This window comes from Semicossyphus pulcher, unplaced genomic scaffold, assembly GCF_022749685.1.
Source record: "Semicossyphus pulcher isolate SPU_LCO1_2020_fin unplaced genomic scaffold, fSemPul1.0.p SCAF_22, whole genome shotgun sequence".
NCBI classification, from domain to species: Eukaryota; Metazoa; Chordata; class Actinopteri; order Labriformes; family Labridae; genus Semicossyphus; species Semicossyphus pulcher.
The window spans coordinates 10,265,111-10,279,668 of NW_027211696.1; the positions used below are offsets into that span (position 1 = coordinate 10,265,111).

Sequence of the window (14,558 nt, forward strand, 5' to 3'; positions counted from 1 at the left end):
GGATTAAATGTTTTCTTTCCAATCTTTTATATGACTAATGCAAAACAGTTTAAAATTTCAATCTCAAACCATTTCATTTAAATAAATGTCTTTTACCTATCATCGAATGAGTTAACACAATGGTGATTCAGCCTATGGCCCACTGATGAAAGCCTTTGCATTTGCACTATATCGTATTTTTATGGACTGGGTGTCCCTGGCAACATTCGTAGAAAAAATCACAAGCGGTGCTCAGTTAGTGACCCATTACCCAGCATGGGTAGGCGGAGCTAAGCGGCTGTACTATGTACACAGTTTATAAACGAAAGCGAGGAAAATCAAAAGTTATAACCATGACAAAGGGAGGCAGCCATAAAGGTCTGGTTAAATTTGGACAAGTGCTCTCATAATTACTGATAATTGCCAGTAGGAGGCGCTCCAGAGCACAAAAGTTGAAATCTTCAAAATTGTATCTTTAATGTAATTTTTTTTTTTACCTGAACCTAAAAAAAAGTTAATTTAAATTACATTTTTTCAAATGGCAAATCATTTCCTTATTCAACTATTTTTTTGTATTGTTTCAATAAAGTGACGAAAGAAAAGTCGTTCAGATTTTATATACATTTTTAATCTTTCACATTCTTCAGAAAAAGACAATCAAAGCCACCTAATAATACATATGTTTTCTTTTTACAATTTAAAATTTACAATATAATAATTTATTATTACAATTCATTTAACATGACATGAAAGTATTGAAAAAAAGGCATTGTTTATCTTCATCAAAACAATATCCATGGCTTTAAAGATATGACATTGGACAGTGCGTCATGTTCACAATTGGTTCAACACAAACTGTTTGGGCACCTGAAAATGGAACTGAAACCCTTATACCCACTATCCTGCCATATTTCCTATGAGCGCACTTGAAGAGGGGGTATTATGCTAATTTTGAGCTTCATATTTCACTCTGTGATACCTGTGGAGTAGCTTACCATAATTTACAGCTAAAAAAACTCTGTGCAGGCCCTCATACAGCCTCTGCCTGAAACCCCGTCCCCACAAGCCCACTTTCTTCTGATTGGTCAGCTCTCCGAAGCCTGCTGAGGCTGCACTTTGTGACATCACAGCAGCGCGTAGAAAAAACTCTGTGAAACCTGGCGTTCACAGCAGCCTGCAGACTGAGATGAGAAGCCTGGGGATTACTCCAACATACTTTTACCTACAGATTTGAAACTTCACCCACGTTTAGTTTGGACATCCAACATTGTAACTATATATATATATGTAAAATGTGAAACTGCATAATACCTCCTCTTTAAATATGAGCAAATATCAGATTCTGTTGTGAGGGGTGAACTTTTATAAGATACTTTAAGCATATTCAGGTTGAGTTCTAATTTTTGATCACTAACTATATTGTTTCCATATTTACTTTCATGTTTGATACTGTTCCTCTTATCTGTTCATACTGACAAATGGCAACTTGTCATTAGATAAGCATAGTAAGTAGTCTTGCAGAATTACTTAGCGAGAGCATCTAATTTCTTTACAGTATCAATACTTTTTGGTTTAAGTCACTTATAAAAACCCCTAAATTATGTTAAGCGTTTACTTTAAGGACAAAGTGTGGCAAAAGCATTGTACTTTTTTTTGTCTTGGGTGCATAACAAGAAACGTTTTCTATAGTAGGGATTTTTGGGTACTGTAGTATTTGAAAGAACAAAAGGATTGAATATAGAAAATGACAAAATAATTACTAAACTTCAGCTCTGAAATCGGTGCTGAGTAAAAGTCTATGAATGAATGTGATGTTTGAATGCCATCCATTCTGTCTTTGCATAATTCAACAGGCTGTTGTAGCCTATATATCAATCCTGTTGCCACACAAAGCCTTGCTATTTCAGTTGAAAAGACTACATGGTTCTCACATACTGGTTTGAAATTCATGAGGCAAAGCTTTCATTTTTTTTTAATAAATGTGAACTTAAAAGAAGAAAGTGATTTTCAAATGGCTTTAACACATTTCAATTTCTCCTTTCAACAGAAGGTAGTAAAGGCAAATAAGTTATGCTGTGGATTTATCCTTTTTTTTCTCTCTTTTAAAGTGTTCCAGGTAAGCTTCAAAGCACCAAAAAGGAACTACAATATTACATTCAAAGTATTTAAGCCAACCAGTTTGTCTCTTGGCTGAATGATATTTTACATGTTCACACTGCAGTTTCTCATTGATATGTGCGATCACTGGCATTTTGCAGTTGAGAAATACGTCTGCTCAAGGTTTTTTTTTTTTTAATTCTTCTGTCTCATAGTAAAAGTAGGCCACAGAAAAATACGTTTTTCCTGTAACAATGTCCAGTGAATTCTGAGGTTTTTTAGGCTCTCCTGGTTTTTGAAATCCACCGGCCACTTGAGAGACACCCGCTGCGGAGAGAGGTCGCCGAGGTACATCAGTCATTGATGTCATTTTGCGGTGGAGAGAAAAAAAAAAGCGCACCACTCGTCTCCAAACTCCTGTCTCATCGGAGTTTGGTGTTGCTGTATGTGTTACGCTGTACAGAAATCAGCTTTTCCATACAGCTGGTGCGACTGTCGTGTAAAGAGCCATGCCACGTGTTGCTGGGAGGTCGGCCCTCTTCGCTCCGGCAGTAGACGTACGCCATGGTGTCGGTGCGGCTCTGAATGTGGGTGCTGCGCAGGAGGGACCGGCAGTAGTGACTTATCTTCTCCACCCTGTGAAGAATCAGGTTGGCTTTTCTATTGAAGGAGAACAAAGAAAGAAAAATCAATCATATGATCACACAAATGTAATTCAATTAATCACATCAACCTTAAATTTTGTCGTTTTTTCTCCCCTTGTTTTCCTGAAAAGGGGAATGAAAGCACAAATCCTTGAAGTACACACAGTTCAATAAACTGACATTTTTGGTACAAACGCAAACAAACTTATGGAATGTTCTGGAATATCCCATCCAAAAAATATAACACTGACGCTTACGTACACGTTTATCCGGATCAGCTACAGGACTTCCAAGACTTAGCAGGACGTCCTTAATACAGACCACAAGCAGTTGAAAGAAAATCTATCACTGCAACAAAAGTCATCTTTACATATAGAACAGGTCTAGTCCATTCTCTAACAGAGACCCAACATTAATCCACCAATGAGCAAGCACTTTGGCAACAGTGGTAAGGAAAAACTTCCTTTTAACAGGCAGGAACCTCGAGCAGAACCAGACTCATTTGTCATTTGTCTTCAACAGGCTGGGCAACAAATCAAGGAGGTACAAAATCTGCCTTACTGAGTTATTGACTGAAGGTACCCTGCCAAACCCCTTTACGGGTGGCTGTGGCTCAGTGGTCAATCAAAAGGTTGGGGGTTCAATCCCTGACTGCTACAGTCACATGTCAAGACACTGAACCCCAAATTGCTCCCGAAGGCATGAATGTGCTTAGATACTGAATGGAGATTGGCACTTATGCTGCGTTCCAGGCAACTGGGGAACTCGAGAACTTCCCAGTAGAAATTTCCAACTTTCGATGGTGAAGTCGGGGCTGATTAATCTGTAGTAGGAACTCCGACTTTGAATGGCGTTCCATGGCAATTCTTCTCGTCGGAGGTCTTCAAGTTTCAGAAATTTCTACTGGGAAGTTCCAAGTTGTCTGGAACGCAGCATTAGGCCTTTGCCGTCAGTGTGTGACTGCGAGTGGGAAACGGGTGAATGTGAAAGTGCTTTGAGTGGTTGGAAGAATACAAAGTACAGTCCATTTACCATCCATTTACCTTTCAGTATGTACTAGAAGACACTCGTAGATCAGTCAAGAAAGTCATTAAAGATAAATTAGATCTTGAAAAAGTCTTCGAGGAAAAGTTGAGAGCAGGAGACACTGTGGGTAAATGTGTGCTGAAGCCATAAAAAAGCGACTAAAATTGCCTTTCGTGTGTGTAATTAAACCAAAAAATAACAATGTTGTTATAGTTAGAACACTTTTAAACAGTTGTATACTTCAAGAGCGCCCTAAAAATTCCTTGCGACACCTGATCTGCATAAACACAACCTAAAATTGGCCACTCCAGCCACCAGTGTGCACGTGGGTTCATTTGGGGCCACAAAGTCAACAAATAAAGTCTAAAAAGGAGAAATGACAAATATGGCATTTGTGTCTGCACGAAAGCAGCAGCTTCAAATGTTACCCCCCCCCCACCCCCACCCGACACACTGATGGGACTGCCAGTCTGCGTCAAAAACCATCACAGGCGATGGCATTTTGAGTTGTCGGATACTGATTGAACACTTCACCGGAGGCGCGGCTGTCGAGAGCGAGTGAAACTTAGAATTGTGTCTCCAGGTCCGGAGTCTGGAGCTGCTGTTTACGACACGAAGGAGCCATATGTCGGGTCACCTTTTAATTTAGAAAAGATGCCTCGCATAACATCGCACGAATGCAATACTTTCCTCTACTTCCAAAACGATACACCTACAGTAGGAGCAGACGAGGTTGCTAAGCTCGTACGGACGCTGAAATGAGGAAAACACACGTGGAGAAGGGCAGAATTCCATTTGTTTTGAAAAGCAGTGTCTGCTGAGCATCAACATCTGTCTTTAGTTAAGCAAGGAGTACAGACATCCTTTTCACTTATTTGCTGAAGAAGGGGAGGGGGGGGGGGGCATTTTCTCATTTCCCTTGAATTCTTACGTCTGAAACAACAGAATACCAAACACATAATCAGGGGAGGCTTGTAAGCACGTTAGCGAGGGACAAATTAAACGCATTAAATGTAAATCGTGATGAAAAACAACTTAAAAAAAAGAACCAGAAAAAGACATATATGACATATTATTTCCAGGTAACCTTTCAAGCTGCAACAACAAGATTCTGAACTATAAGCAACATCAGAAGGACTTACGTGCTGTAATAGACAAAGTACACTGCAGTACAAGATAATGGTCGTGTTTACAGTAAAAATAGCTGTAAGCATGTAACACAGCATGTCCAGAGAACACTACAATTATGAAAAAGAGCTTCAGTTTTTTAACAACGCTGGTGGACATTTGGGGGCTCCTGGGATTCTCGGCTCCTGGAGGGAGCGCCGACTGTGCTTACGTTTCACTTGGCCATTCTGTTACCTTTTAAAAGGCACCACCAATAGAGCCTGCTTGTAAATTACCCCAACGAGGCTCAACCCTGCCAACTTCAGGCAGTAAATAATCTGTGCTCGCTCATCCAAACCCCCGTCCCCCCCCAATCCCCAACCTCCATCCTGCAGCTGCCCACACACAAACACACCATCCGACCACCCCAATTCCCCATATTAAGTCCCAATGGCCAGCCCGTGCCTCCCATCCCCCTTCACCAATCAGAGAGAAGCATAATCGTCCTACAGACCAAAGTTATTCCACGATTATTATATTATTTATGGCTTGAAAAGGAGTGCTTCCAGGCAGAGGGGGTGGACAAACCAAAACATTTTGGTCGTAACTTAAGATATCCTGTTGCTATCATCAGTGCTGGACCCACTTCCTTGTCAGACTCGCAAGTTTTTTCTAAGTATTGTATTGTTTTTTTCCTCCCCTGCAGTTTTGTCAGCTCCCCTTTGTCTCCATGTTTCAGTGTCTGTTCATCCAGCCAACTATCAATGGGGGTGTCCCTGTTAAGAAGGTCAGGCGATGTCGGGTTGGCATGTTGTGGATTAGGAGGAACTTTTTTTTTTTTTACGAGAAAGAAGAGGAAATGGAGTTGGAAGTTGAGTTAGTGTTAGCCGACTGTCAAATTGAGTGTTTGACTTGGCTGTCAAACTCTGTTTTGGCATCACCATAGTAATGCGAGGAGGGACTGTAACCCCCGAGTTTTCACGGTGACCTTGCCCGCTTGCTTTCCAGTAGAAAGGGGGGAACAAGAAGGGAGGGGGGGGATTGGGGGTAAGTTGTGCAATGGTGCTCCAGCTTAGAGGGGGTGCAGACAATGCAATGAGAAATGGCTCAATGGTTTGAATCTGGCAGCACCAGTTCAGACAGCTTTGGCTTTTGTTATGTAAGAAACCTCAGAATAACTGTAACTGAGCCGAAACAACACAACAATGTCATCAAACAAAATGACAAGGACCGTCGGGTAAATACTTGCAGACTGAAAAGAACGTGGACATTTCTAGACATGAAAACAACAGCTAGACATAAAATTCTTCAGACGGCGAACTCTCAATTTGTAAACATTCGAAGCATCTTCCGCGCCTGCAATTTGCAATCGCGCTAAACTGCTTCCAGATCCTCTCACCTGGGGCCAAGCTCGTCCTCGCTGCGCCAGACGAAGTCTCCGAACTTCTCGTAGTGGGAGTTGTAGTGATGCTGGACTCTGTACAGCAGCGGAGGAGAGATCTCCATCAGCGTGTTGTAGGCCATCTGCTGCTCCTTGCCGCTGGTGTAGCCGTTATACAAGTTGTACACCTTGTCTGCGATCTCTGCGAGAAGGAAGACAAACGCATAGAGACACAGAGACGTCAGGAACTACAGTCATTCGGTATTGCGCTTCAATTTAATTGTTGGACTCGTAACAGACATCCTGATTTTTACTCCCTAATATAGGTCAAGTTTCAAATACACTGAATCATACATTTTCCATAGTGCAACTCAACTTTCAAAAGGCTGCCCTGTCTGGCAAACTCCCCATGATTAGTAAACTGAATCTGACATGGGAAATTGCTGGAGTACATTTTGGCCCAGCCTGTTTTAATAACTGTACAATGTAATCAAGCATGTGCACTTTGTTGGAGTAGTTAGAGTAGTCCCGACCTCCTTTCTGTAATGGTTTTAACCAACTTTTTTTTACACAATAAGTCGAGAAATGTTTGTTATTCAGGAATAAAATGGTTTAGTATCCATTTAGAAACACTGTGATTATGTGAAAGGATGTAAAGTTGTAAGTAAAAATAGTACAAGAAGGCACAGTTGGAAAAAGTCAAAGGTGACGGTACCTTCAGCTCGGCTGTCATCCACCATTGGACAAGACGTCCGTACTGAGACGAAGCTTGACTCAGACTGGCTGCCTCGGCTGTCCACTGCATGGAGAGTGAACCTGCAGTTGATAAAAAAAAAGAAAACAATTATTTTATTAGTTGTGACTGACAGTTCAAGACCAGGTAACATTAAATTCTAATGACACAAACGATTGGCATAAAAAGATTCAAATGGCTGTGATTTCAAGAACGGCAGCATCCCGGTTTTTGAGTTACAAATTCATGTAAATAGTTTAATTCTTATACTTTTGTGGTTTAATCTACTTGATGAGTTGGTTGTCTTGTGAGGTGAGATAACATTTGATCATATATAACCATACAATGACATGAAAAGATCTTATGAACAAGGAGCCGGGGATTGTGGGATTGAATTATATCTTGAGTGCAGCCAGTACCACCAGAAACAGCAGAGGAGAGAGGAGACAGGGCATCTGGCCTGACTCTGAGCTCTCTATAAGGACAAAGTTCCTCCGTCTGAAAATGCCAACCATCAGAATTTTTTGGGTTCCATGACAGACTTCAGGGCCACTCAGTATCCTGATAAGATACAGCAGTGAACAGTTCAAGACATTGCAATAAGAGAAAGGACACGCTGGGAAAATGTAACGCATCTCAAGTAATGTAGGGCCACACAGCTGGGAACAGAAAACATATGACCTTTACATGTCCTTTTGAAAATGCCAGTGTCTGTACTCTTGAATAAGAACAAGAACAAAGAGGAAGTAGTCATATTGAATCTAAAAAAAGGATCACGGGTGGAGCAGATTTACATCAGTATACTTGTAGAATGTTAATGTCACTCATGAATATGAACGACGACTGCCGTCTCGATGATGGTTAGACTTTTATTTTGCAGCTGCGGTTCCCTACTTTTACTGATCTCTGAGCTTCCTGAATTACAAACCTTTTATCAAAGCGGTAGACAAACATATGAACTAAAAGCTTAGCTTAGCTTACAACAATGATGGGAAATAGGTGGGAACAGCTAGCCTGGCTCTGGCTAACGGTGACATATTCTGCTTAGAATCAACCATACAAAACAAACTGCAAAAAAGTCTACTGCTGGACTCTGTCTTGACTTTGAGTCACTACTAGGCAACTAGGAAATGCTCCTACAACATTAAGTAAAGCAAACGCAGCCAGCCGGTTAGCTTGGCTTACCACAAAGACTGGAAAAGGAGGAAACAGCTAGCCTAGCTATGGCCTATCCGTAGATTTTTTCTTGACTCTGAGCCATTACCAGGAAACCAGCAAGGACTACAGAAAGATACTGTGCTTAGCCAAGAAATAGTCAAGCTCAAAACACTTTGTAAAATGAATCAGCGATACATATCCTTCTGGGATACTTCTATCCCAAAAGCTAGCCTGGAAGTGGCCAACAGTAATACATTCTGATCCGTCATCAGCACTCAGCTTAAGTGTAAAAATGACCATTGCTGGTTTCTTTCATGACTCTGACTCATTGCCAGACAACCAGCAAGACTTAGGGAAGTTACGGTGCTTAGCCAAGAAATAGTCCAGAATAAAACATCTGGTAATAGGTCTCTAAAGTAAATATCAAGCAGCAGCCAGCTCCTAAGCTTAGCTTACTACAAAGACTGGAAACAGCTAGCCTAGAAGACCAATGGTGTAATTTTGTTTGAGTGTTAGGCAACTAGCAAAGACACCAACCAAACAAACTGATATAGCATGCTAATTTGCAAGCTTCAGAGGTGCTAGGTACCTCGAAAGCTACCTTTGGACAGGACCAGGCTAGCTGCCTTTTTTCGCTCTTTGGCTAGGATTAGCTAATCAGCTGATAGCCGTCTTTGATATTACAAACTGCCATGTTAATGCTATCAATCTTATCTAACTCTCCGCCAAAAAGCAAATACATTTACTTCGAAAAAAACGGTGTCAACATTCTTGTAAGACTGATATAATACTTAACATAACATTAACTTTAAAAGTTAGCAAAATGTCAAACTAGCTTAAATGCATAGCCTGCAAATATTACTTACCTTAACAATCAGAGTAAACCCACACAGGTGAATCATTTTTGGCAGATTAGCCAATTTCTCAGGATTGTGTTGGCTTCTAAAGACTGACTTGATTAACATCTCCCTAACTATCCCAGTAGCTTTGTTTCACCCGTAAGGGGTGATCCAGGAATAAGGTATGCTACAAATAGCTGTGGCAAACATTTTTTGGACCCCATGCTTTGTTTTTCTGACTGGAGCCAAAGTTTTGCAAAAGTGAATTTAGTATTGACTAATGTTTGTTGGGAGTTATGAAAAACTGTAAGCTTTCAGCAGTATTTCCACAGAGCTACCACTGTAAAAACAACAGAACGACAGAGAGGAAACCACAGAACACAGTGAGACAACATGAACAACTGAGATGGCATTCCTGTGCCAAACACTTCTAGAAATACATGAAAATAAAGAAATTAGTATATTATTGTTTTTACAATAGTTGCTTTTCTTCCTAAACCCATTTGTGTTCTTTTTTTTCATGCAATGCCTTTTGAGGCCTGTCCCAATGCTGTCAAATGATTGTGTTGTTTGTAACATGACCTGTTTGGAAATAGCTAGCATAGTTTGTCTGGTCTTGTTATTCAGCGGGGTGGATGCGGTATTCCCCAAGAACCTCACAAAAGACGCACGGGCCTCACTGGCTCCTCTGCCCAGCAAAACAATGCCGGCATGTAACAGTCACACTGTTTAAATTATGTGGCCGCATAACGTGCAGATGGATACAATGAGGTGGGAGAGAAGAAGAGGGGAGCGGGAGGATGACGAGGCGGGAGTTTTATCAAGGCAATTTGTTAAAAGTTTTGTTTGGGACCCGGGATGTGAGCTTGCCAGCCTTTTACTGCCGTTTTTGGTGGTTTTAAATGGTTGGCATCAGTGACAGGTACTGTTTCCCCTTTCACAGCCCCTACAGCAATTACAAGATCATTATGTACTGTAATAAAGCTGTTCCTGCCAGGAGATTAAGCCTCTCTGTGAGGCAACCTTGGAGATCTGCATTTTATTTGGGTAAAAGTGGGATAATAGTTGTGAAAGGAAATTTGTCATGTTACAGACAATGTACAACTAACTTTCTTGATCATGCAGAAAGAACATCGGCTAAGGGGTCTCTCACACTCTTAGTATCTCATTCATAGAAACAGATAGTAGCAGTAAAAGGGGCTGGATGGACAGAGTGTGGTGTCTGCGCTCAGTACAGCCACTCAGGGATGATAAAGATCGCCTGGGAGAACAAAGGAACCAGCCACGGTCTGGCCTGCCACGAGAATGTCAAAACATCAAGTAACAGAATTGGCAAGACACACATAACCATCCCGGCCACCCACCAACACACACACACACACGGATACACTTTGTCTCTGTATTTCTCTATCTACATTGCTTGCATATAGCTCAGCTCCGTCTATCCCCGTTTATAATTCCTTGTCTCTCACATCTATTCCAAGGCTGTCTGGCTGCACATTGGCTCCTTTGGAAGCGGTTTTGAAAGCTCAGCAAACAATGAGGTGGACAAATGGCAGATTAATGTTTGTGTAAATTAACAATGTTGCCATTAAAGTAACCATTGTCCTCTAATTTAATGAGACAGTGGAGCGATGGCTGAACAAGAGATGACAAGACGGAGAGCTCCGAGACAGACAGAGCAAGAGAGGAGGAGGAATGAGGGAAAGTGCGAGTGAGAGAGGATCAATTAGGGCAGTATTTTTGGCATGCCGAGAGAAGCCAGGGCAGTAGGGGATGCCTTTTCCATGACATCAGCGTTTGGACACACATCAGTCGAACCAGTCCACAAATCAATCAAAGCCACATAGAATCGTTTCTCGCCGTCCCTGAAGAATTTATGGCAGCTTACAGTATCTCATGACTTTGAAATCCTCAGATCTAAGTGGCATTAGACTGGTGCTACAGCCCTAAATAAAATTGGTTAGCCTTCCATTACAAATGAGAAAAATTAGCTCAGCTCTGAATGATCTCACCCGCACATCACAAAGACCCGCGGTCCAAATGAATGTAATGATGAAAACACCCCATTAAAAGTCATTCAACGGTTCTAAATGTATGTACCAGATATTATTGGAGACTGAGATATTTCCAGACAATCGACATTCCAACATTACTTTGAAGGGCATTTGGCACAATCAAGCCGGGATCATCATGTGGGGCTAACCATTCAGGATTTGCTTCTACTTGCCTGTTGATGTCCACTATATGAATTGTCGAACACCTATTTTTGATCCTGACACCATATGCTTGTCGGGGTTCGGCTATAATTATAATATTTACATGTAATACCATCTTATATGGTCTTGCGCCGAGGCCTTTTATAGAAACAGCTATTTGATGAACACATCATGCACTCATCTTCCTCAAGGATGACCTTTTAGCACAAACTAAGGCCCAGCCCACACTAAAAGATCTTTAAAATCTTAACAGATGTTGAAAATGTGAGAGACCCAACACATGACGACAAAATATGATCGTTTTAACAATTTCGTTCCTATAGCGTGTGGAGAGCAGTGATATGACCACACTAACAGATTCCATTCACAACCAACCAGAGTCCCGACTCTCACAACTGGAAATCTCGCTAAATCTCTCGCTGTAAATCGGGACTTGAGAGTAAACAAACATGGCGGACGACGGGCTGGAAGAAGTGGCGATGACAGTTTTTGGACGACCTTTTACTGAAAATGAACAAAGACGACACGATGGATGAAGTCATGGAGATGGCGTGAACATGGGCTCTACAGCGTGAGTAGTGCTTCCTCCTTCAGTTAGCTTGGTTCCCAATCGTTTGTGCTTGCTCGGCTGTCCTCACAGTTCCCCCAACACAACAGGATATCAGATCGTAAATATTTAACGACCAGCTCCAGTCATGTTTTAAGACGTATAAAATGTTCTGCTTGACATAATAAATTGTGTCTGATATGTTTTTTCTGCAAAAACAAAACAAAACACGTCTCTGCCATCGTTTAGCGGCAACTTGTTGAAACTTAGCTAGCTTAAAATGTAGTAATTAGTAGTAGTAACATTAATGTTAGTAGTTGGAAGTGAGTTTGCAAAATTTACATTGACGGTTACAGCTGGCTCGCGCATCGCCAAAGTGGTCGCCATCGGTTGCACATAATGATATGCATAGCGTCACCCCGTCCATTAACGGGATTGGCTCCTTAGGTTTGTGACGTCACAAACCTGCCGATCTGAAAACGTGTTGTTCAGCCTGTCCTGGGTACACTGCAGTTTAAAAGCAGACAGGCCCAGCCATGGAGATGACTGCTGATGTTGTCCCTGATATGTCTTGTAGCACATGAACAACACCAAATGGAGATGTTTATAAGTTTTAGATTTTTGTCACTGCTTTCTCTAGATTATTTGGTAGTCTCATCTATTGTTCTGTATTTCTTTGTGCTTTATTAATTGCATACTGGACACCAAAGCTTTATTACTCTACATTAACGAATAAAGAGATCAACTGACTTATCTGGATGCACAAACTCAACACTTACAAAGAAGTTTGCTGTCAGTGAAAGTTGCCGAAAGACTGATAGTTCAACAAGGTTGTATATTTGTAGCCTGGTGTTCAGTCGAGGAGTTCTGGCCCATAAGAGTCTAACATTCTATATTGGTAGCTTTTGGAATCGGTTATGTAACTCTTCATAGGTCAAACACATTTTCAGTTTGCAGGAGAACATTGGGGCCACAGCAGCTTTGGTAATGATCAAGTGTAAAGCCAATACTAGTAGAGGTCTTATCAGGTTCTTGATTAAGACAAGCGGGGTTGGCTGCAAACAGATGTGCCCTCAGACGTAATTCCGACGTAAATTCTGCCCTTATCACAGAAACAACACTGTGGAGAATGCCTAAACAAAGATAACACTGCAACAAAGTTGGAAATTAGGCTCTTGTTGCAGGTTTTTGTTAGTAGAGGCCTGACTTATACAGATTCAACTATTAGTCATCCAGTATCATTGCTTTCAAGAAACTCAATTTCTGATTTTTTTTAAAATCTGAATAGACGGCTATTGTGTTGTTGCCATGGCCATCATTTTCTACAAATGTCATCGATGATTGTTGACCTTTTTTTATTACACTTTTTCCCCCCTTCTCAGTTCTCACCAGTTCTCAACTGCGTCAGAGACAGGGAAGTGTTTCCAAACACGTCCTACTGCGCTCCTCCCTGGGCTCTACCTGTTATGTAAAGCTGACAGGCTCATTAGCTACCGCATACTCTAATGTGTATGATTGATGAATTTAAAAAAACACATGGCACATATTTTATTATTATAGCTCTATAGTTAGGAGACATTAATGTTAAATAGCTTGTTGATATTGCTGTATTAAACCATCCGTCAAATTCCATCTAGCTTATATACACAAACACACACCTAAAACAACACACAAAAATGCCTCACCTGTATCCCTGCTCTGCGAGTGTTTGACGCGACTTAATGTGTTACATGCGGCAGAAATGTTCTGCTGTAAGTTAAGTTAAATGTGGTTTCCCGTAGATTTCAATCCTGGCTGCTTCTTCACGAGAGGCAGCGTTGAGATTCCCAAAACAACCCAAGGCCATTAAATAACAAGGGCATTAAAAGCACAGGACACCTAACAAAGCCTGAGAGGACAGCCAAAAGCTGAGAGGACAGTGTGTTTCATATGTCCAGTGACAGCCACAACAACATCTGTGTCCTGTCTAGTTCGCCCATTATTGCTGCTCTTGCAAATTTGTTTCAAGCTGCAGAGGGAGGCATATAGTGCTCATAGGAGAGGCACACAGTGGGAAAAAGAAATCACACAACTCTCAGTTTGATTGAAAAGAAAAAAAGAGGGCCCTGGTCATTGTAATTAAGTAAGCAATTAATCAATATTTTGTAATCGTTTGGTTACACTGTGTCATATTGGGTCGGCTCTATAGTAATTTTTGTGGTTGTAGTTTGTTGTCTTGTTTTATTCCCATTGCGTCTGTAGATAATGTGAACATAAGCTTTCAGTGTAACACAGTCCAGTAAAACACCACCCGACTATGCAATTCATCTGAGAGTGTTTGTAGGATATGATGTGTTATTCATAGGACCGGCCCGACTGTCACCAACAAATCCACAATCAGCAAATCAGCACGGTTTGTGTTGCCTTAAGAACATTTGTTTTATTTTCTAAAAAAAGAATCTTGTAAAAGAATCTTAATTTGTCCGATTTGCCATGTGATGATGTCACTTCCTGTCGAGTCTCTTCCTCGGTTTGCAGAAAGGACCAAACAAACATAATGCACGCTCTGAAAGTAATCCACTGCCATCCACTGCGAAGCACCACAAGGACAATACTGTAAGCTGTCTTATTTAAGAGGAAAGAGATTTAAGATGATATATAGTAAGTTATTATTCCATCAAAATGTTTGTTTTCACAATTATGTACAATTCAATCCTTATACAAGTGCAGACACTGAATGTTTTTAGCAGCATGTAAAAGGGAAAATAATGGTTAACATTACTACTTGTCTTCATTACTGTTTAAAGTGTTTAGTCAGAATTTTGACACACTGCAAAAGAACACTACAA

General features: G+C 41.0%; 1 protein-coding gene across 1 annotated transcript in view; it reads right to left on the bottom strand.

The window, feature by feature from the left end:
* Positions 1-647: 647 nt before the first annotated feature.
* The window catches only part of LOC138601843 (astrotactin-2-like), a 329,634-nt gene continuing 315,723 nt past the window's right edge, over positions 648-14,558 (bottom strand). The window contains exons 22-24 of the mRNA XM_069673098.1: positions 6,950-7,050; positions 6,253-6,436; positions 648-2,736 (exon numbers count right to left, since the gene is read on the bottom strand). Of these exons, the coding sequence (XP_069529199.1) occupies positions 2,499-2,736; positions 6,253-6,436; positions 6,950-7,050 (523 nt within the window). The 3' untranslated portion in view covers positions 648-2,498. The remainder of the gene's footprint in view (positions 2,737-6,252; positions 6,437-6,949; positions 7,051-14,558) is intronic.